A 22,918-nucleotide genomic window follows, 5' to 3' on the forward strand; every position below is an offset into this window, starting at 1 on the left:
TTTAAAAAAAATTTAAACTAGTTTAGCTTAATAATATAAAAAGTAAGTATTGTTAGCAATACTACATCTAGTCACCTTTAAAACGTGCTTGTAAACTTAAAATTGTCTGAGAAGTACAGGACTAGTTTCAAAACAGTGACCGTATAGGATCAGTCAGTATAACTCGTAGTAGTTTGAATTTTTTACTGTCAAATAGTTGTAATTATGAGTAAATTGCAACTTTACTTTTCAGTTTTAATAAAGTTCAGTTTTCAACGGTAAAAACTACTTGGTGTTTGTTGTGATACTCTAGTTTTTGTTTCTAGCTTATGTAGGCAAATCAGAATTGAAAGACACAAGGTAACCTGAGGCAAAGAAAATTTGTTCAAAATTCATATTGGTAGCCTCGAGTTCGTTGCACTAGAAACAGGGGTTTAAGAGTCAAAAGTATTGAAAAATAAGATGGTAATTGTTTTGTCGGTTACATGACAATTCAAGTTCTAAAATAAAATTTCTCAGTGGGAATATCTCAAAAAATAATATTTGTTTTAAAAAATAAAAAAAGTGTTTGTAGACCTAATAAATAAGATTATTCTAGTGAAATATCAAGAAATATATATGTATATATATACTCTAAAACTTATTTTATCGAAATCTCATAAATTTTGCAAAAAAAAAAGGGGTTTTGATAATATAAAATATATTACTTTTTGAGATATGGCTTTTTAAACATTTTTTAAAGTATTTGGATTGTCCGAATTTGAACAGTCGTGCACCCCGTTTTGTCCTGTAGTTACATACCGTGTATTTATGACGTAATTATAACTGTTTGCCTGCTTACAATTCGTTTTCATTAAGTTTAATGGTTGTAATTGAGAAGGGCCAGCCGAAATATTTTTCATTGTACCTGTGATCGTTTTAGAATATATTTTTTTTCAAAATTTAGTATAAATTAAACAAAACTTTAAAAGCCATAAAAAATATAACCAATTTTTTTTTTTGTAAATGTAATTTTTTTTATAACAAGGTTTATTTTCTTAATTTAAAGATCTCCAAGTTTGGTTTAAGCAAAAACCCTTAAAATGACTTCGTGCCAAATGGCATAACTTCAATTGTATATGGAATCTAATAATTTTGTTTTAAGCTCTAAACCAGGGTTTCCTAAACCTTTTTTCAAAAGGTCCCCTTTAGAAAAATTAAAAAAGCTATGGCACCCTCCAACAAGATTTCTCAAAAAACTACCATTAAAACAACCCAATACTTTTTTTTTGCTCTTCATCATCAACTCCAGAATATCTAGTGTAGTTTTGAAATTATGACCTCATAGCCCCCAAGGGGATCACTTGGCCTAGTTTGGGAAACCCTGCTCTAAACTCATCAAGTTTTTGGCTTACTAACACTAATTTCCAATGATTATTCTAAAAAGATTTTTTTTTTAATTCCAGTTGCGGACCCACTGTCTAACTTTAGTTTATATAACTCACTTAACGAATGATACGTATGTTCTAAAATGTCATAATATTAATTGTTATACTAATACTATTAAGTTGTCGTGGTTTTACAAAGAAAGATTAATACATGTTTAATCAGAAAATATTTCTACCACATGTTTCAGTCAAAATTTACGAGTATTTTTTGATAATTGTAATCTTACTAAGCACTTAAAAATACTGTGCGTTGGTCTGTTATGAATAATAAAACCACGTGCATCTTTAGTTTTTTTCTGGGAATTTGAGGTTTTGAAGTAAAGTGTGCAAGCTTGTATATGGCAAACACTAATTGTGTAGTAATAATAAAGTAAAGAAATACTAAGTAAATGACTGAAAACAGAATTACATAAAATATTCATAAGCTTAAATTTAAAATAAATAGTTTTTGTTACATCTTCTACTTATACTTTTAATTATTTTTAAATTTTGTTTAAGAAACAAGTTATTTTTCTGTTCCCTGCACACTCGTTACTTTTTTACTAAGCTAAATAGAAGTTAACTTAATTAGAATACCTTTTTAATTATAAAAAATTTACTATTTGAAAATTATTTACAGATGTAATTAGACTTATAAAATTATGCGTGGAAATTAACAATTACTATAAATATTTTTGCAGCCTTTTTGCAAATTGATTTTGAATGAAAACGGACAAATTTGTTTGAAGTTTTATAAATTTCATTTATGTGTCGTTCCAGTTTATAACAACATCAATTCGGAAATATATTTTCAAGACTATAACCCTACCGACTCTAGCCAGGTTTGTTTATATCTAAATATTTATGGTAGGTAAACAAAATTATGAAGTTTTAAAAGTAGTTTCAATGCAGGATTTCACTGCAGTGAAAATGTTTTGCTTATAGGGATAATACAGTTTCTATAAACTGTTTAAGCAAATTATTTCTGTTTTATATCAACGTTTTAGTATTTATTTTTAAAATTTATACTGTACAAAGATTTTTTTTGAACTATTCAAAAAGGCTATAACAATTATTAGGTATCAAAACGTGAAAAGTATTTTGTATTTTTATTAAAACTTCTATAGACTTGTTTGCTTAAAAGTAATATAAACTTTGCAGTAGTGTGTTTGTAATAAAATGAGATAAATTGCAAGTATATAAATAATTTTATTTTGTTGTTCAAACGAAATATGATAAAAAATGTAAAACTTCTATTCACTTATTGCACTTATTAGTGAACATTTTTCAAATAAAATTATGTACTTAAGTTGTAAACACGATAAAAATTCAAACTATAAGCTAATTATAAGTTAAGTATTTAAATTCTGATGATAATATTAAATATTTTATTAATGTTCTAATAATGCTGTAATTATTATTTTTTTAAACTTCCTGTTAGCTTACTGAAATAAAAAAAAAATCTGAGTTTAATTTTAACTTAAAGTTATGAATTTTATAGCAATAAGTAATTAAGTGTTTTCATAAGTTTCACAATAGTTCACAAAAAAAAAAAAATTAGCGTTGGAGTTTAGAAAACGGAATTATAGTTCATCGCCAAACAGAAAAATGTATAACAGTTTCATCAAAGACTGAACTTTTAGTGCTGGGAAATTTAGAAAGTTGCACAAAGTTTGATGTGAAATATTTGAGTTCTTTTTCAAAAATGTCATCGTCTATTTTTGTTTATTTTTTACTTTTGGTTTCAATTAAAATATTGTGTTAGTACAGCAGTTTTCAACTATATTTGATAAAACTTTTAGACTGTTTTATACTCAACTTTATGCTGTAAATAAAAAATTAAATGACATATAGTACTTAACATATAGAGCCGAAAAATTAATTCTTAAGTTATATATCTATTAACAAAGTAAAATTGATAACAGTTAATCAATTAAAGTTTTCATTTAAATAGGGCTTGTTAATTTCTTAGTAACTGCACGTGAAATATAATTTTAGGTAAAAGTCAAAATATAAAATAGTTTTCGTTTTACATCGTGCAAGCTTAAGTTTTGTGGTTTTTGAAAAATTGAACATAAGTATTACAAATGTTTATAGCAAACAGTAGCTTACAGTTTGAAAAAAAAATACTGTTACTTATAGTTCACACCAAATATTTATTACTGGGTAAATAGTTAGTTTTGTATTTAAGTCTGTAAACACTTATTATTTACGTTCAATTGTCTTACAGTTAAATAATAATTAACAATTTTACACAAAACATAGGATAAATATATGTAGTACTAATGTTCAAGTTCTCTGTCCACATAGAAAGTTGTCTGTACACTAATCAGGGTGGCAAAATATTGTTTGAAAAAGATATTGAGTTGGATTTTTTTAGAAAAGTATCCTATAGCTTTAAACAACAGTTTTTAAGATATTTATGGCTTTTATGTTAACAACTCTGCATATTTTGTTACTGTATAGTTTAAGAATTTTTTATTAACTTTAAGTAATAAAAAAAAACACATACTAGTTAATATATATAAATATTTTTTCGGAGGTTTCATTCTGTAGGTCAGGTTGTTTCAGACACATGCAGTTTTACTCTGATACGCTTGAGCGAGTTTGTGCCTTATTTGAAATTTATAACTTCTTTTGAAAGTTTTTTTATTAATCCTTACTCTAACCGGTTACGTCACTATTCAATATACTACATTTCAAATAGTTATTAAAATAATTAAAACGTCACATCACCAAAAGTAATTTACATTTTGAACAAGATTTTGATGGTATGTTAATGAATAAAAAAGCATATTGAATAACTATTTGTAATAAAGTTTTTATATTAGCCATATCTAAAAAAGTGTACAAAAAATGGTCATACGGGTCTAACTAAAAAATGATCATGGTATTTTTTAAATGTCTTAAATAGAGATAAAATAACTCAGAATTAATATAATGCGAACTATCGTAAACCCACCCTAACCCATGAGTCGGCAATCAACGGCCCGAAAGACACTTTTTAGAACATAAAAAAGTTTGTTTTTTTATTGCTTATTTTATCTCATTTTTACTTTTAAAAAAATCAGTTAATAACTATAGTTTTAAATAACGGAAGCCCCGTAAGACTTGCTATACAAGTGGGCCGCATGTAATCAGTTTTGACTAACTCAGTGTTTAAAAAAAGATGTAGTTTTGCTACGTAATTTACTCTTCTTTCAAAATTTTGTAATAAAATAAGCTTAAGAACAAATCCCCTGTTTTTTAACATAGGCTTGTACAGTCTAACAAACTGGTGTAAAACTTTTTTTAGGTATCACAACTTAACCAAGAAAACAATTTTTGATAGCTAAGTACTATATCTAACGATAGTGTTCAAAAACTTTTTGATAAATTAAATAGTATACTTTATTGTTGATCATGAAAATTACTTTATAATTTTTGGAAGTAAAATTTTACATTGATTAACATTAAACGAAGAAAATTTTTACACTTGAAATATTTATTAACGACTAAAATAAGTTAAATATATGATAACCAAAATGTCCTGTTTTTTTTCGCTTCCGACTCTAAACGTTCTTCATTTTGTTAATGCCAATTTAATTGTAACCTTCATAAACAGTCGTTAAGTATTCATTAAAGTTAATTAACTTTTATTTGAAGTAAAGCTTAACAGTATAATTAAACTTATAACAATTTAACGTTTAAAAAAAGTTTCAAGTTCCCTAAACTTTAAAAGTAAAATTTTGTTCATTTCAGTTGTTGACATAGTAAACAAAAAACTTTTATAGATAATACAAAAGATTCTTAAAAAAAAATTCTAAAATCAATTAAAGAATTTTTTTTAACAGGTAATTACTTGGAATCTTTTATTGCTACTTAAAAACTAAAATAAAGGTGTTAACTTGTCTTTAATATTTAATTAAACACGTGTGTAGTGTATCATGAGCAACTTAAGTCGTACTTCTTAAGTTATTTATATTTCAATCAAGTATTTTCAGCTTAAAGTAGACCTTTTGTATTATAGTGTTTATGTATTGTTATGAATTGTTTTTCAGGTGAAACATATCTAGTATGTTTATGCATGTAAACTTCTACATTTTTTAAGTTAAAAAAAGTATTCGAGTTAAAATATATAAATACTATAAGTTTGATTGATAAAAAAACAATCTCCATTTTTGAAGAGAAAAGCAATGCACTATTTTATTATTATTAAAGTTTATTGTCAAACGAAGGACCTAGGCATTAAAACCTAAGCCACTTAAACTGAAAGACACTAACATAAAAAGAAAAAACAAACTACAGTGTTAATTTATTATTCTATAGCTTGTACGGCAAGCTAAAGTTCGCTAAAAGAACTAGTCAATGCTTAAAACAAACTAAAAAGTTTCTAATTTTAATAGAATATAACAAACGTTGTTTTTAGATAAAATAATGAAAAACTAAGTATAAATAAATAATAATAGCAATAAATAGTTAAAAAATTAAAAAATAATAGCTTTAGATAGTTGACCAACTTCATTTTATTTAACTTGTATTTTTATTAAATTATCAATTGTTTATACAACTTTTTTTTATCTTTATTTGAAGAAGTAAATATAGTAAAACTTAATAGTTTTTAATTATTTCAAAAAATAAAAGTCTATTTCGTTTAAAAACTATTAAACTCTCGACTACACTTATGCTTAACGCAGTGTTGAAAATAAACGAAGATCGATAAAATACCACAGACAAAACATTTTTACAATAAAATATCACTACATTACACATTTAGTAAAACTATTTAAATGTTTATTTCAGTACAAAGTTGATAATAAAAAGACATGGGGGTAGAAAGATCGATAGTTGGCAGGGGAAATTGAAGAAATTTTCGCTGAATTTACGCACGACGAGCTTATCTTGTCGAGCATCTGTTAGTGGGAGTTGTTGAAACGTTTTAGTTGATTTCAAAAACATTTTCTGAAGCGATACATGAAGTATGGATCTCAAGTTTGACTTGGAAAACGCGCTATGGTCGACTCTGCTGATATTCCTGATTGCGTTTGTATTTGTGATGCTTTACAGGTAAGTATATGTGTTTTTTTTTCAATAAATGTAAAGTGTTGATTTTTTGAATCAAAAACTTTGTTTATAGGTACATTTTTATGTTTTGGGACAACTTTTATTATACCTTAAATAACAAGCAAGTTTAAATGATAGTTTTAAATAAAATTTTGCCACATAAATTTTCTCTAACATGAACTTTTTAAATCTGAAAACTATTTTAGTTTTTTTTTAATGTGGGTGAGTTTAATAATACTTTAGTAAAATAAAAATTAAATGTTCTTCAAGTTTTACTCAAAAGTGTGCACCTAGCGAACGGTATTAAGCATAGACTTATTTTGCGCACAAAAAAAATTGCTGATTAAATAAAATATCTTTCCACTACTAACTTTTTTTATTTTTCAAAGTTATTAAGTAGTCTAAGCTGTTCCATGCAGTACAGAATGTTAAACTAACTCAATCATCGTTTTGATAATTTTTGATCATAGATAAACATAAAACTTTCAAAAGTTTAAACTAAGTTGTATAAACAAAAAAGTAAGAACTAACCTATTGAAAAAGTCAAAAGGTGTTCATTTTACTTTGTTTTTATTATTCAACTACAGCTTTTAGTTATAAAACTTACTGTATAGATACAATAAATAAAAGTTTTTTTATAGTTTACAAAATAAAAAAACAAAAAAAATAATTAAATAAATAATAAAATTTAGTTAACAAAGTATTTATCAAAACATTTAGTTTTTGTACATAAATAATTTTTAATTGAAAAACTTAACCAATTTGTTTTAAAAAAGTACTTGTGACATTTTTACTATAATAATTATCATTAAAAAACTAGTTTTAAAATGTAGCTTTATTTTATTTGAGTTATACTAGTAATAAAAATAAAAACATTTTTTTAACTATAATTTTAGGGTTACTTAAAGAAATTGAAACATTCTCTAGTTACTTTTTAAAATTCTAAAATCATTGTTTAGTTTGACAACCATGTTTATTGTTTGGTTTGATTATTTCTTAAAGTTATAAGGATTGTTTTCTTACAGTTTAATAAAAAAGGCAACACAGTCCTTTATTAAGCATTCTTAGTAAGCCTACGTTCTACGACTATTTATTCTGAATAATTGTTGTAATGTGTTCTAACTTTTTTTAAAATCTGCTCTACTCTTTAAAATTGTAATTGTTTATTTTTTATTATAATGATTGTTCAAGCAAATGAGACTAGGATAAAATTGTAAATAAAAACCTTTTTAAACTGTTTACACAGCTATAATTTGTTTAATAGTTATTTTAAATTATGTTGTAAGTTGATCAAACAAGAATTCGTTATCCATAAAAGTACTTGTAGTGAAAACCCATACAAATGAAATAAAACTCTTTATATATATATAAACATTTTAGTAACGAGCAAACGCTAACAAAAATAATATTTTCCAGGTGTGCACATGTTATTATTGACCCTTACTCATTGATGGGTAACAAGGCTCTAACTGAAGTCAACAGTTAAATTAGAATTTTACATAGCGATATATATGCTGCAATTTTGTAATCAATGTAAAAATTTTTAACTATTAAACTTTTAGTTTTTTTTTAACATGTTTTAGCTTTGAAAATTTTTGACAGATACATGAGTTAAAAAATACATTCACATTTAAACTAGTTTATTACTTCTTTGAGTAACAACAACTTTTCAGAGTGAAATTTCGCCTACAATAAACTTTTGTAAATCTTTAGATTTTTATATCAAAAAAGATACTTAAACTAAATTTCTGAAGTACGTTTTAAACATTACTTAGTATCTTTTCAAAAAATTAACAAGAATTTTATTATCTCAAATACATACTTGTTTAATCTGTAAACAAAATATGTTGTGTATGTATACTTTATTAAGTTACAGAATTCTTTAAAAGTATTAATGTAAGTTCAATAAATAACTAGATAAATGTTTTTTTCAATCCTTCAATATTTTAGAAATCGATCATTTTTAGATTTCTCAATTTTACAATCCTTAGCCAAACAATTTAAAAAAACATCACCTAAGATTCAAAAAAATTTAGTTTAAATACATTAAAAATTACTTAATTTAACTTTTCTTGAACGCTAAAAAACGTTTTTGGTTTTGTTTTATTGAGGTAAAAAAGGTTTTTAAAGTAGTCACTGATTTTTTTCTACTTTATAATAATATGTAAACATAAATTTGTTGTCTGTAAAATTTAAAGTATGAAGTTGTACAACATATAAGAAATAGTATTTGAGTATCTTATATTTACTAAGTTTTTTAAAAGTAAAATACTCTAAAATTACTAAATTTTATGTGCTTATTTACGAAATAAAACTTTTTTAGCTGTTTATAAACCATGTTTTTTAAACATTCTTTAAAAATTTATAAAATTTATGTTCAAACAATTATACATAATTAAAAACTGAAGTTCAAAAACAAATGTGTAAAAAGCTAATAATCTATGTACTTTTTGGTATTTTTCGTGTCATTTAAATTAATAATACAAAAATATGTTGTGAATGTAAAAACTTTAAATGAAAGAAAAGGTGTGTAAGTTCTACACTTTAGTGTAATATTGTAATTAAAAGCATGTTTTGCTGACAGATAATAAAAGGAATTTCCTTTGAAACCATTGAAATCCAATAAAGTTTAATATTTAAAAAACGAGTTTCATTTGTTGTTAGTAAATTTTTGTAATAAAGATTAACTAAAAAGTAGGATAATTAAATTGTAGAAATATATTTAAAAATTAAATTCAGTGGTTTATAAAGTATTTAGATAATTAATGAAGTAAAAAATAATCTAGCGTAGGTATTTCAGTTTACAAATGTACAAAAATGGCAGTTTGGTAGATAAAAACAATAAACTTTTATGATTGTTCGATTTTACTTCATATTTATCCATTCTATATAATTCTGAATCTGTAAAAACATGAAATTATGTTTTAATCAAGAGAGAAATTGGCTTATAAAAGATAAATCAATCGCTAATGAAATAATATAATTACATGTTTCTGTACGCAATTTGTTTATTTTAAATAAAAAGTATCTAATGTCCTGGACAAGACGTTAAAAGGTATACGTGGTGAACTACTCAATAACCAAAAGGTTATTTGTGCACCAGGTCCTAGAACTAAATACTTTGAGCGTGTTTTTTTTCGTTCAACATACTATTAACAATTTAAAAGGACTTGTAACCTTTGTTATGTGTAAACTGGTTTTTTTTCGGTATAAAAAAAGACTTTAAAATGTTGGGAAAATTAAAACAGTTATGAAAAAAGCTAAAACATTGAGTAAAATTTATGATTTTAAAATAAAACAACCACAAACCTTGGTGTACACGCCGGGACGATTTTTCTTCGCACATCCGAATCCCCAAGACACGATCCCAATTAACACGTGTCTTCCTTCCGACTGCTCAACAATCAGTGGACCTCCCGAGTCTCCCTGAAATAAAAACTGGAAGGTTACTTGAATGTTTTTTAGGTGAACAACAGCTAACAAAGATCATATTTTCAACCGATAGATGTTAAATTCTGAATTTAGTCCTTTAGGAATTAGTTTAACAAGCATTTAGTACTCAGTTTAATAATTAGTTCACTAAATGCGCACAAAATATGAAACAATTAATACGTACTAATTTGTTTAAATTTTTTATGAATGTTAAAGCTTTAGAATTTTTACATTTTCCGGAAGTTTAAACCTATTAAACTTTACAAAGCTCGATTTTTAGAAAATATTAAGAAATAAAAATTACAATCTAAAACTAAGTCGAAATACCGCATTTTTTAACTTTTGCTTCCAAATAAAAACGCTTTAAGCACATGGCAATTATTTTGTGGTTTAACTTTTAAACTACCCGGCTAATTAGTGATGACCACTAATACGTACTTTTAATGTGAAGTGTTTTAAGAAGAAAAAAACTATATATTGATATAGATACATTGCTTTGTTTAGAACTTTTAATGTATGTACAGAATTAAAATGTTTGCTGTAAACATATTTTTCAGCGAATTCTTAAAGGAGATGCGATAATGGATTTAATAACAACTTTAAATAGATTAATCTTATTAAAATGATTCACTGCTGTTTCAATAAAAAAAAAGAATAGTAAAATATTTTTCTAGTATTGTAAGTGTTCGATTTGAAAAAAAAAAATCTGTAAACTTTCTTCTATTTTTTGACAGTTTTTTTATTAAAGCACTTAACTGAATTACCAAAATTTTTTAATCGTATAACAAATATGATCACTTAAAACTGTACTAACTAAATCACACTCCTTTTTGTAACAGTTTCCGCAAAACAAGTCAAAAAACACCCATACAAACCACTAAAACTGTACATTTTACCTGGCAAGCGTCCTTCCCTCCCACCTTGTACCCGGCACACACCATGTTGTCGGTGACGGTGTCGGGTTCCGAGGTGATGGCGCTCATCCACCTGTTGCACTGCTTCGAACTTATTATCCTGACGTCCACCTTCTGAATCACGTTGTTCCTGTTGTACCGATCTGTCGATGGAAACATGTCCTACGGTTAGACTGCATGAAACTTTCGTATAATTTTGTTTTATGCTTATGTTTCAATTTACTACAGTAAGTGTAAAATCCAGATACTGCAGCTGGTTAAATTTGAAAAAAAAACGAGTATTAAAATAACAAACGCTGTTTTGATTTATATACAGTTGTTAACCTACATAAAACGTATTAAGTAAAAAAAAGAAACCACGAAACAATTTCTTTAATACCTTTAGTTTCGCCCCACCCCGTAACCAGAGCAGTTTGTCCGGTTATTATTGAAGATCTGACATCGGGAAGGCAAACAGGTCTGACGTAATCAGTGAACTGTACCGGCTCTTTCAGCTGTTGTTAAAAAAAAACTTGTATAAATTGGCTGTTTTTTAATGCATCTAAATGTAAAAAACGTTTACTTTTATTTAACATGTAAAACTAAAGAATGTGTTATACACAAAATTACGCATAGAGTAGATTTTAAAAATTATTTTGTATTTGAAAGTTTGAAAATTATTTTTTATTTTTATACACCATGTCTAATTAAAACTATTGTAAATTTTTAATTTTTTGTTGTAAACGCTAAAAACTTATAAAGCGATTACTAAAGTATAGTTCAAATGAGCTACAAAGTTTAAACTATTTTAAACACAAGGAACTCCTTATTTGCATATTAAATGAATAAATACATTAATCTTGGAAATGTAATATAGCTTGTATAACACCGGAATTTATCTGCTAACAAATCGCAACAAACCGCTAATAATCTATCACCGACACAAATTGTCACAGTAAATTGGCTTACAACTGACCATGATGAGCGCAATGTCGTTATTGTTCGGTTTGTCGTCGTACTTCTCGTGAACAAAAATCTTTCTTATTCTGACCATTTTTTCTCCGGCGTCCTTTTCAGACAGCGACTGGTGGTATTTACCCACATAAATTTTGTACTGGTACGGTTTTGTTCCCCTACGTTAACGATTAGGTTAGTATAATTGTTTAGTGATGGTATATATATACAAATTTTTAATGTTATTACTAGTGTTAACCCATGACGATACTTGCAGACGTCAAAAAGGAGCAATATAATCTACGTGCAATACGGATGTCTCTCATACTTTAATGTCTATTTTTTTTAAGTTTAACTGCATAGTTTAATAAAAAAACAATCAAGGTTGCATAAAGTGCTCCGCACCGTTATGACGTCATTACCCGTCTCCCATAGTGTTAACTACATGTTTTCTTGTTTATTTTTGTCGGGTTTAAGAACTAATTGAAATAATTTTTCAAATTGATAATAAGCTGCTTTTATTTAAATAATCACGCAGTTTAAGTTATTTTTATTACTATATCAAAAAACTTAAAAAAAAGTATACAACGATATTTAAACAAGTACTTCGTTTGATATTTTTAACACGACAAAAAATGTTTACTCCTTCATACTAAAGTAGCTTTTTTATCTAAAAATAGTCTCAAAAAAAATTAAATTACGATTTAAAGCAATGAGCAGCGGTTATAATCTTCCTTCTGTCTATCAAAACTCCTCCGCAATGACTCGTGTTCTGTCGATTGAAAATTGCTACTTGCCAGGGAACTGTACCGTAAGTTGCAGGAGTACCTATACAGTTGATAAAATGAGTTAAAATGACATAAATGTCAAAACTACTAAATAAAAACTGATAAAATTTTACATATGATATTTCAAATGTTTTTGAAACATAATTTTTACCTTTTTAGATTATTTCATGAAGTTTAAGAAACAAAAGTTTAAGTAGTTCATATTTTTTGTTAAAAAAGTTTTGGACGCTAAATTAAATCTTTTTTTTGTAAAGTGATGCAAAAGGTTACTTATTTATTATCAGCACTAAAAAAAATACTATTACACTACATACAACTAATTACATTTAATGAAAACTTGTTTCGTTAAATAAAAAGATTTACATTTACTATTTAAGCAAACTATTTAAAATTTACAACAACCTCCAACGATTCTGTGTTGAAACAAGTATCTAAGTTTGTACTTCGGATTTCCACATTCTCCATCGTACTTGTTTTGTTGTAAAATTGGCTTTTCCTGAACTTTTTCTAAAACGTTTTGTACTATACTTAAATAATATAATCTCAAATACTCAATCAGAAATATATTTTAATTTTGTAAGTTTCGTTTCATAAGAAAATTCAGAATAGCACTTTATTAAACCTTACACATAACGTTGTTTATTGAAAAGTACGTCTTTAAAATTTTCGTCAAAAATATTTTTTTTAAATGCCTTAATCACGCAAACTTTCAACCGCTTAATACCAAGGGCAATTACTTTTTGTGTTCTTGTTGTTTCCGCAGAGGCCACAGGAAAACTTGCAAGTTCTGACCATGAACTTGGCATACCGGGCATTCTTGCAGTAACCACTGTACGACCATTTTTTGCAACTGTAGTTTTAATGAATGGATGTTGTAGTAAAAAATATTTAGAGCAAAACGGTAGTTATTTATTAAGTTATACTTTAAATTACTATATTTACTAGCTAAATAGAAAACTTTTGAACTTTAAATGAAAAAATAGTTTACTTTTTTTTGTTTTGTTCATTAAGAACGAATTAATTTTAAAAATATTTTTGTTTAAATTATGCCATAAAATAAAAAAAAAACAGTGTTTTAAGTTTTACCTTAAAGCTGAATCTACACAAGATGGTTTTTTCTGTTGTTGTGAAGAATTAGCTGAAAAAAAAAGGTTTATCTAATTTTTTCTATGTCAAAAAACTACCTAAAAATTCTAGAACATTCGAAATTATTTCCTTAACAAAACTAAAGTAAAATAATTACAAACAAATTTTGAAAAAAAAAACAGAAGCTTTATACTTAATTTATTATATAGAAGCTTAAATTTGTTTAGTACAACTTTAAAACGTTACCTTTTCCCGGGCAAAAGTTACATGTAGCCCTGCACCTTGTTTTAAAGCTTAAAATTCTGCACAGACCTCTTCTTTTGTAGAAACTGCAACTGTTTGAATTTATTTGGTTTAAAAAAAACTTCAATTGTTTTATAGATTTCTAAGTTTTGTATTTTTTATTTAAATAAGTTTGATTACTGTTTTAATAATTATAACTACAGTTTAATTTTGAAATAGCTTTTAAATCTTTAAAGAACAAGTACAATTTTTAAAGCTAACTTTTGTATTATAAAAAAATTAATCCTGACTTTAAACTTATTTTTATTACATAAAATAAATAAACAGAAGACTATATTGTGGAAAAATTGAAAAAATGAATATTTAATTTATATATATATATTTTTTTTTTGTAAGTAAAAATTCAATATTTTTAAAACTTATTTTAAGTAAAAGAAAAAAAAAAATTAATTGATTAAAAATTATTATAATTCCTTAAGATGTAAGAAAAAATTAGAGGTGTCATTTATAAATACTGGAGTACGAGTTATTTTTGTACTTTAAAGTTTACTTTTTTTTAATAACAACACAGTATAGCAAAAACTTTATAGCTATTTTTCAACTAAAAACAAAACAAATGATTAGTTAAATTTGAATAAGTTCCGAAAACTTGTAGTAAAATCGTGACACAGTATTTAGTTAATAGTTTCTCCTAAAAACTTTACGCAAGGATTTATTTTTATAACAACATTTACGCAACCTACTAACAACTAAACTAAATTGACGTAAACAACAAAACACGTATCTAAAAAACACTTAATGAAGTTAATCTTAAACTACTTTTACTTGTTTTCTAAACACACACACAAAACTTTTACACCACTACATTTGTATATCACGATTTTACGGTGATAACCGTTTTATTGGCTAGGTTTTAAACAAATCTGACTAAAACGCATAGCATTATAAGCGTATCTGCGTTGCTGATTATTCAAATACAAAAGCTACTGAACCAACGTTCCTGTGGAGTAAATATCACTACAGGCCATCCTGGTTTGTGCACCCGGTGTTTTTAGAAGCAATGTGAGAAATTCTACCGTCTCATTAACAGTTAGTTCATGGCTGTTGCTGTTGGGTATATTTATCAGAGTTTTTGCATGCATAAAGTTTAAAAAGATTAGCATACTTTTGTTATGAAATGTGGTTTAGATGTGAAAAAAGTGCTAAGTCAAAGTTTAGGCTGTTATGTTACTTAACGAAAGATTTTTTTACCAAAAAATGTGACAAACATGTTCATATACTATATTTTTATTATTACTTATAAAAATTAAATAACTAACACAGGTGGTGGAGTTTCTTCACCTAAAAAATTAAAATATCATAAGTAACAGTTTAAACTTATTAAACAAAAAAAAGTTTTACAACAACCTGATAAGTTTTCGTTCTGAAGTCCGTAGGTTTGTTCTAAGCTTTCACCTGTAAAAGGTAGATTAAAAAAATATATATTTCAGTAAACAAAAGATTAATAAACTAAAACTGTTTACGATTTTACACAAAGTCGATTTAAGATTTTTTTTCGATTTAACTAAAAAAACTGTAAACTAGTCTTAAATATCAACTAACCTAAGTCTGTAAAACAGAAACAACAGAACAAAACAAACGAAAATTTAAAATTCATTTTAAAAAAACATTAACTATATTTTGGTAATAAATAAATTCCAACCTTGAAATGCCTTTATATCGGTTTGGTCATTTTTTCCTTTTATACGTCACGATATAAAATCTCACATAAAACGTTAATAGTTTCATGCGTACTAAAACTAAATTAATAATGGTTACGTTTTGCAAACGTCAATAGTAGAAGATCGTTTGAAGCAAATAAAATCGGGTGTTTACAAATTTGTCCAACGTAAACAGCTTAATTATTTTTTATCACAAAGTGGTAATGTTAGCTATCAGCTATATCTTACCGTAAATTATAATTAAACTTAAATTGTAGCCATGGGCAAAATAGCTTTGAAGAATTTAAAACATTAAACAAGCTTTTGTAGGTCACTTTTATTTAAAGCAAATTAAACTTAACTTTCTTAATATAGTAGTTTAAAACTAAACTGATACTTTCATCTAGTTTAAGAGTTTTAGTCATTTGAAAACTATGTTACATGCTTTAGTGTTACTATTTATAATATTTTACTGATCCTTTAGTAATAATAAACGAAATAACTTACTTTTAACGAAATATTATACATCTGCAAAATTTTCTTATTAAGTTATAACAAGTATTTTAGTTAATGTTTACATTTAGAAATTTTTATGGCCTGAAAGTTAAGATAACTGTACAATTTTAGAATTTGCTCTTCATTATATAACTTTATAAATTAACTTATAATGATCATTTTTCTAATGATATTTTTAATGATTTTATAATGAATGCGTACAAAAATTTTTATTTTTGATTTTCCTACAAACTTGTAGAACTTCAGGACTTAACTCCCTGTCACGTTATCTATCTGTGATATATGAATATTACTTTTTTAAAGTTTAAAAGCAAAAAACTACTGAACTTTAAGCAAAGGATATTTTTATTTGATATTGCTTTGATATACAATAATTATAAAGCACTGCATGATGTATTTTACTTTTTAAAAATTTAACGTTAGGCTTTTGTAAAATATTTGTCAAGATAAAAAAAATTTAATTATAAACTGGTAGTTTATAGATTAAGTTTATTCATTTATTTATTATTTAAATAAATTATTACAATATTAAGTTTATTTATTTTATTAGCAACTCAAAGTAGTAAAAGAAAATATTTTTGCCTGATACAATGTTTTGTTTTTCTATTTTTATGTTTAGGATGAACAAAATGGAACTTTTCAAATCTTGTTTTTACACAACATTTCTACATATGATAAACTTACTTAAAACACTAAAAGTTTCGAAGGACTTAATTAGTCCAAAATAATAATAAATCAAAGGAGAAATAATGTTGTTATAAATATTTCTCCTTGATCTTGTAGTAGAAGCGTGTTCTTATTGATGAGTTTTAACCAAAAAACATGCTTACACAACCTTAAACATCAAGACTATTTAAACAGTAATTTACTTGGTTTAAAGAATTTAAACATGTTAGAAAACTGATAATAACTTAAGCACTCGAAAAATTTAATATAAAATCACTGATTATCTGTCTAATTTTAATGGCATTTTAGATTTTATTCTTCAAGGCAACGTTTAACAGACAAAGCAACTTAAAAAGCTTAAAAGTTTATTTTTCATTAGTTTCAGATTTTTGCACGTTTGCAGTCATGACGTCGTAGTAATTGCGGGCGACAGTTTGTTGCATAATAATTATGTCTCGGACCTTATGTAAAATGTTTGTTTTATTTTTGTGAGAAACACTCGCTTGTACTAGTTATTGTAGGAATGATCGCACTTTTCTGAACTAATTACTTTTGTTTTGCAAACTTTGTGTTTTTTAATGCGTTATTAAAATTGGCATGGAATGAATTAAAAGTTAACATTTGCAGAGTCATTATTTATCATTAATCTGACGCAAATGATTTTTTTAATAATTGGTTTAATTTGTACCTTCATTAGAAATGTATGACTTTATCGGTGAAAAAGTTTTGATGGTACTTAAAGTGTCTGGATTATAATTAGAGTTAATAAATTAGTAATCAATTTCAAATATTGCAGTCTATAAATGAATTTACCAAACACTTAATTTCTGTTTAAACCGAATTATTTATAAATATAAATATATACTAATAGTTGCATCTTATAAATAGCTACGTATACATCTGTTTGTTAAGCTTGATTACTTTTTTGCGTTTAATGTGATCAAAAATATCACGAACTTTATTTTAAAATTTATTTTTAGAGCTTTTTTGCATGAATCATATTTCATTCGCGCGCGAGGTGTTTGTTTTAATAAAAATCAGGTTTAGTTTAAATACAAAGTTTATAGCAAAAGTTTACATAAAAAAAAATGGTGTAATTAAATTCGTCTTATTTTATAAAAATTTTGCAAGTAAACTTAAATGTGAAAGAAAAAATATCTTAAAAAATATTAATAAAAATTTATACTGAATCATCTAAGTCAAACAACTACTTTTAACGTTGTTTATAACTTCTTACTACTATACTGTCATTAATATGTTATTCTGTTTAATTTAGTTTTTGGTTATATATATAAAAAATCAGTAAAATATATTTAGCTAATTCTTATTTGGGATTTAAGGTAGAAGAGGTACAACTAAAAACTAGTCAATTTATTGATAAGCAACAAACTTAGTTTGATTTAAACTAAAATAACTACGTTTGGATTAATTTTTTATAAATCTTGTTCTGTCTTTTAACTTCAGAATAAATATCAAATATCGTTCTTTGAAAAATTCGTAACACACATATTTTCTACTGTAAAAGAATCTATATTAGTCCCGTCGGTTAAAAATTAGATTATAAAACATGTACATTGAGTGTAGAATGAACTTTAAAAACGCTAACATAAACTTAAAGTGTCTTAATAGTTGAGAAAAATGACCATAAATCTCGGTACACGTAATTTACAGTCCATAGCGTGCAAAAACATGTTATAAAAGTTAAAAATTTAAATACTAAAACTGATGAATAAGAACACGATACAATTCACTTCAACGAACCTAAATTATAAAAACAAAAAACAAACTGTTTTTTACTTAGTTATTTGTTATAACATTTACCAGTCTGTATATTAAAACTCAATAATTATTTTGCATATAGCATTTTTCTTTTTTGAAATAATTTAAATTTTGTATATAGATGCTTTACAATGTTTACTTTAAACATTTAAAGTATAACAAATGAAACCTGTCAGATTCAAATTAAAACAATTGAGAAATTAAATAAATTTTACAAGTTAAATTTAGACAAAAACTTGTTTCTAGTCATTGAAAAGCAATCTAACAAAATTCACTTATAGTTAATAAAATACTTGAAAATACTTTTCAATGTTAATAAAATGGAATTAGGAATGGTGCTTGTAAAACAACAGGTAAACTTTTTTGCAAAAGTTTGTTCCATTTGACCTGACTGAAACCCAAAAATAAAAACATAAAGAGTCAAATTCAACCTGCAACTAAGCTTTTTATTTTTTTGTAGACACTCAATATTAGTTGTACAGTATTTATATAATTCAAAAAAACACTTTCGCCATCATAACTAAAAATTTATAAAGCAAGATTTTGAAATTAACTCTCCATGTGCTAGTTGCTCTTTTCAAATGACAATAAAACAAAATAAAAATAAAAACCATGCACCTGCAAAACATGTTTTGAAATAATCATAAACTATATGTTTCGGGACTATTAAAAATAACCTTTATAGCATGAACTTAAAAAGCAATGCCTACAAAAAACTTTTGTTTCACTAAGCATAGTTTAGCAAAAGCTAGAAATTAGTTTTAGCAACAAAAATATTTTACCATCACCAAAACAAATTAAAGACAAAACTTTATTGGAAAAAATATATAGTTTTCTGTTTTAATTTTATAGAAACTAAATATAAATAAGGTATTAATTAAAAGTTTACACTCCAAAACCTAAAATACATTTTCTACTAAACTTAAAATAATTGTATAAAAGTATAAAACTTTAAAAATAATCACTAATTATATCACCGAAAAATGGTAGTGAATACAATATTTAATTTGCACTAATATTATTATTTAAATAAGCTCTTTACATCACAGTAAATTGAGCTATATTTTTTAGTTAGTACAAACAACCATAAATAATAACTGAAAAAAATTGGATTTTTATTTTTAACTTGAAGAGCATAAGATAAATTACAACTAAAATAAACGATAAAAAGTCTTTCTATAGATACAAAAAAGAGTATATACATCGCTTAAATTGTATATTTATAATTCACTAAGCTTTTACAAAAAGTGGTAAAAGTTTTTTGCACATAGCAACAAATTTTTAGTTTGTTAAGTAGTAATACTTTTAATTAGGGTATTATTTTAGTTTAGTATAATTTTATTTATTGAATTTATTATAATAAACAAAGTTAAATCGTTTATTTATTTCAAATATATACCAGTTAACTCGTATTGACTAGTTATAAAAATTCAACCTGCCGACTGGTATGAAAATAAAACGACTTCTCCAGTTACAGCAAACAAAAACTTATCCGATAAAATCAAACACTGAAACCATTTGAATTACAACAGTTAGTCACAAACAACCACGTAAGAACTACTGACTGAGTTGAGTACTGAACTGTTACAGGCGGAAATTTAAAGGTTACGATTATAGTTATCGTATTATATGAAAAACAGAACGTTAACATGAAATAACTAATTGAAGCAAAATATAAAATTGCTTAAGTCTTCGAATTTTGATATAGTTTCTGAGTTTTTAAATTCAATGTTTTATAAATCATAGCAACTGAATACAGTAAGTTTTTCTAATTTTTATTAATTTTGTATCGTTTAACAATTTCTAAGCACAAAGTAAAATTTTTGAAAATTACACAATTAAAAGTATATTTCATTGTTAGCACATAAGTATATATATTTAAAAAAAAATTATATATGATTTAAAGTCACGATCTTTTTTTTTTTGCTTTACTTGTTACTAAGATTTTTTTACCACTAAACTTTTACCATTTTGTCTTTTTTTTATCATAAAGAGCAAAACCATTCAGTTATAACGTATCAATTTGGGAAGCAATACATTTTTGGTTTGGTTTAATTAAAATTTGATAGTTTTAATCATTTAATTAAAGCTGTTCATAATATTTGATATTTTATTAATATTTCAAAGCAAAATAACATCATGGTTTACTGGTGTTTATATATATACTTTTGAGCTTTTGTAAAAAAAGAATTAAATTAGACAACAATGAAAAGAATATATTATAAAAGTTTTAACAGGTTTTTGCACTTTGGAACTAAAATTGAATAAATATTTTTAAATTATAAAATTAATGTAAGAGATAAAAGTTTGGTGAAAATTAATTATTTTCAAAACTTGTGAGAAGCTTAATATTTAAATTTTTGATCATACCAACTCGATTATCAAACCACAATCCTTCGGGAGACTGAGACCCGGGTTTTGTTCTTATTAAAACTCGGTTTATCACGTTTCATTACCGTTTGACAATTGACGACTGCGAGTTTACAACTGCAGCTTCTGACGAGTTTTGATAAGAACGAAACCCGGGTCTCAGTCTACCGAAGGATTGTGGTCTGATAATCGTATTGGTATGATCAAAAGTTTATATTAACTTGAGCTCGTCTCACGGCATAGGAAATGCTTTATATATTAAATATAACTTTTAAATCTGTCAATGATAGTTAGGTGTCAAGTATGCGCGAAGGGTCACTTTTGCACGGCGTCAATTTTGCACGAGGGGTCACTTTTGCACAATAACACTTTTGCACAGATTGAAATTTTTTAAAAACTTTTTTTAAGTTTTTATTACTACTGTTACCCCTAACCCCCGGTCGGTATTTTTTTTTCTTCTTTTTTTATTTTTAACCTTTCGTGCAAAAGTGTCTTCGTGCATAATTGACTCATTCCCATGCAGGATACAGTCAATTTTGTTTTGTGATGTTTTTACTGACATAGTGTTTAAAAACCAACTTATTTTAAAAACCTCTAATCTTTATCAGTTTAAACTAGTCAAGTTCATTAATATACTTAAAACCTTCAAAATGATGCATAATTTAAAATAAATTTTATCTATAGATTTTAAAACTACAAATCTCATCAAAAAATATACAATTTTTTTTAATGATAAGTAAATTATCATTTCAAAGTGATTATAAGATGCTCTAATTAATGTTTGAAAATGTTTAAAAATGTATGTTTAAAAAAGCTTTTTGTAAATAAAACAACTAGTTTTAAAGCTGCAGTTAAAAAAATATGTTTTATATTTTAAAGTAAAATTAATACTTATTAAATTACATCATTAAAGATATATCTAAAAACCTCTTCTTTTGTTTACATAAATACTGAAATAGTAATTAAATTACAAGTTATTCTTTTAGTTTACTACTTGTAGAGTCTAAAACAATTTGTTAAACTAACTTATTTATAAAAACTATAATAGTTTAAAACGTTAACAGGCTACATAACACAAAGTTCAAACATTTAGATTAATCTTATTAAATAAATACCTTACTATTCTAAAGCAAAGAATATTTAATGTAATGATTTAAACTTTTTGATTTTTAAGTTGTAGCTGGTAAGTTAACATGTAATCAATTAAGAATTTTTATTTAAATAAATAGTATTTTTAACTAAAAAATACTTTTAAATATACTTACAGTAGCATCAAAACTTTTAACCACAATAAATTTACACTTAACATAATAATACCTATAAGATATTTAGTACTCAATATACTTTATTGTAGTGATAAATAGGGGAATATTAAACTCAGGGATTTTATTTGTTTTCTGATCACCTTAATCAGAACTAATTTAGCTTTATAATCAACCTGGATTGTCTACTCAAATTTGTTTTATCAAAAATCAGTAAAATTTCTTGTGGAGACGCGTGGTACTGATTGTTGTTAGGGGGTGCGGAAATTTGAAAGTAAAAAAAAAGTTTTTTTTTTATAAACTAAGTTAGTTAACTAAAAATAAGAAACTTACAACAAACCGGTTACTAGCAAAATTTTATCGAAAAACTACAACTTTAACAATAGTTTTATAATAAGTGTTTGAATCTTTTTAGGTGGAGGATCTGTTTCAAATGGGTAGTTGTCAAATTTGCACGAGCGTACAAAATTGCACGAGGGCACAAAATTGCACGAAGATAATTTTGCAAGAAGACACTTTTGCACTAGGGGATAAAATTGCACGAAGACACTTATGCACGCGCAGAAAATTTTCCACGGAGACATTTTGCACGGGTTGAATGTTTTTTTTACTATCACTTACCCTCGGTCAGTAACTTACTATTTTTTCATTATTTTTTTTTACTATTACTCTTAACCCTAAGCCCTAACCCTTACCCTCGGTCAGTAACTTTTTTTTTGTTTTTTATTAATATATCTTATAGTTTTTTTTATTTATTTTTATTTTTTCTGTTACTTTTTTACTCTCGTACAAAAATGTAAA

General features: G+C 25.5%; 1 protein-coding gene across 1 annotated transcript; it reads right to left on the reverse strand.

The window, feature by feature from the left end:
• Positions 1-9,218: 9,218 nt before the first annotated feature.
• Positions 9,219-21,096, reverse strand: LOC145833269 (mite allergen Der p 3-like). The gene is made up of 13 exons (XM_082940460.1): positions 21,092-21,096; positions 20,942-21,037; positions 14,821-14,931; positions 13,828-13,916; positions 13,582-13,633; positions 13,233-13,345; positions 12,898-13,002; positions 12,409-12,535; positions 11,730-11,886; positions 11,154-11,268; positions 10,757-10,917; positions 9,738-9,854; positions 9,219-9,329 (listed from the first exon to the last, which is right to left on the reverse strand). The coding sequence occupies exons 1-13, from the start codon at positions 21,094-21,096 to the stop codon at positions 9,294-9,296; spliced, it is 1,284 nt and encodes a 427-aa protein (XP_082796586.1). The 3' UTR covers positions 9,219-9,293.
• Between the last annotated feature and the right edge of the window lie 1,822 nt (positions 21,097-22,918).

Source organism: Thalia democratica, chromosome 4 (assembly GCF_965202585.1).
Source record: "Thalia democratica chromosome 4, ktThaDemo2.hap1.1, whole genome shotgun sequence".
In the NCBI taxonomy this organism is placed as follows: Eukaryota; Metazoa; Chordata; class Thaliacea; order Salpida; family Salpidae; genus Thalia; species Thalia democratica.

Bases quoted from the DNA above. Each gene is read 5' to 3' on its own strand.
- LOC145833269 (XM_082940460.1), bottom strand. The intron at 13,634-13,827 runs GTAACGTTTTAA...TTTTTTTTTCAG, and splicing joins TAACTTTTGCCCGGGAAAAG to CTAATTCTTCACAACAACAG. The intron at 9,330-9,737 runs GTTTGTGGTTGT...ATGTTTTTACAG, and splicing joins GTCCCGGCGTGTACACCAAG to ATTCAGAATTATATAGAATG.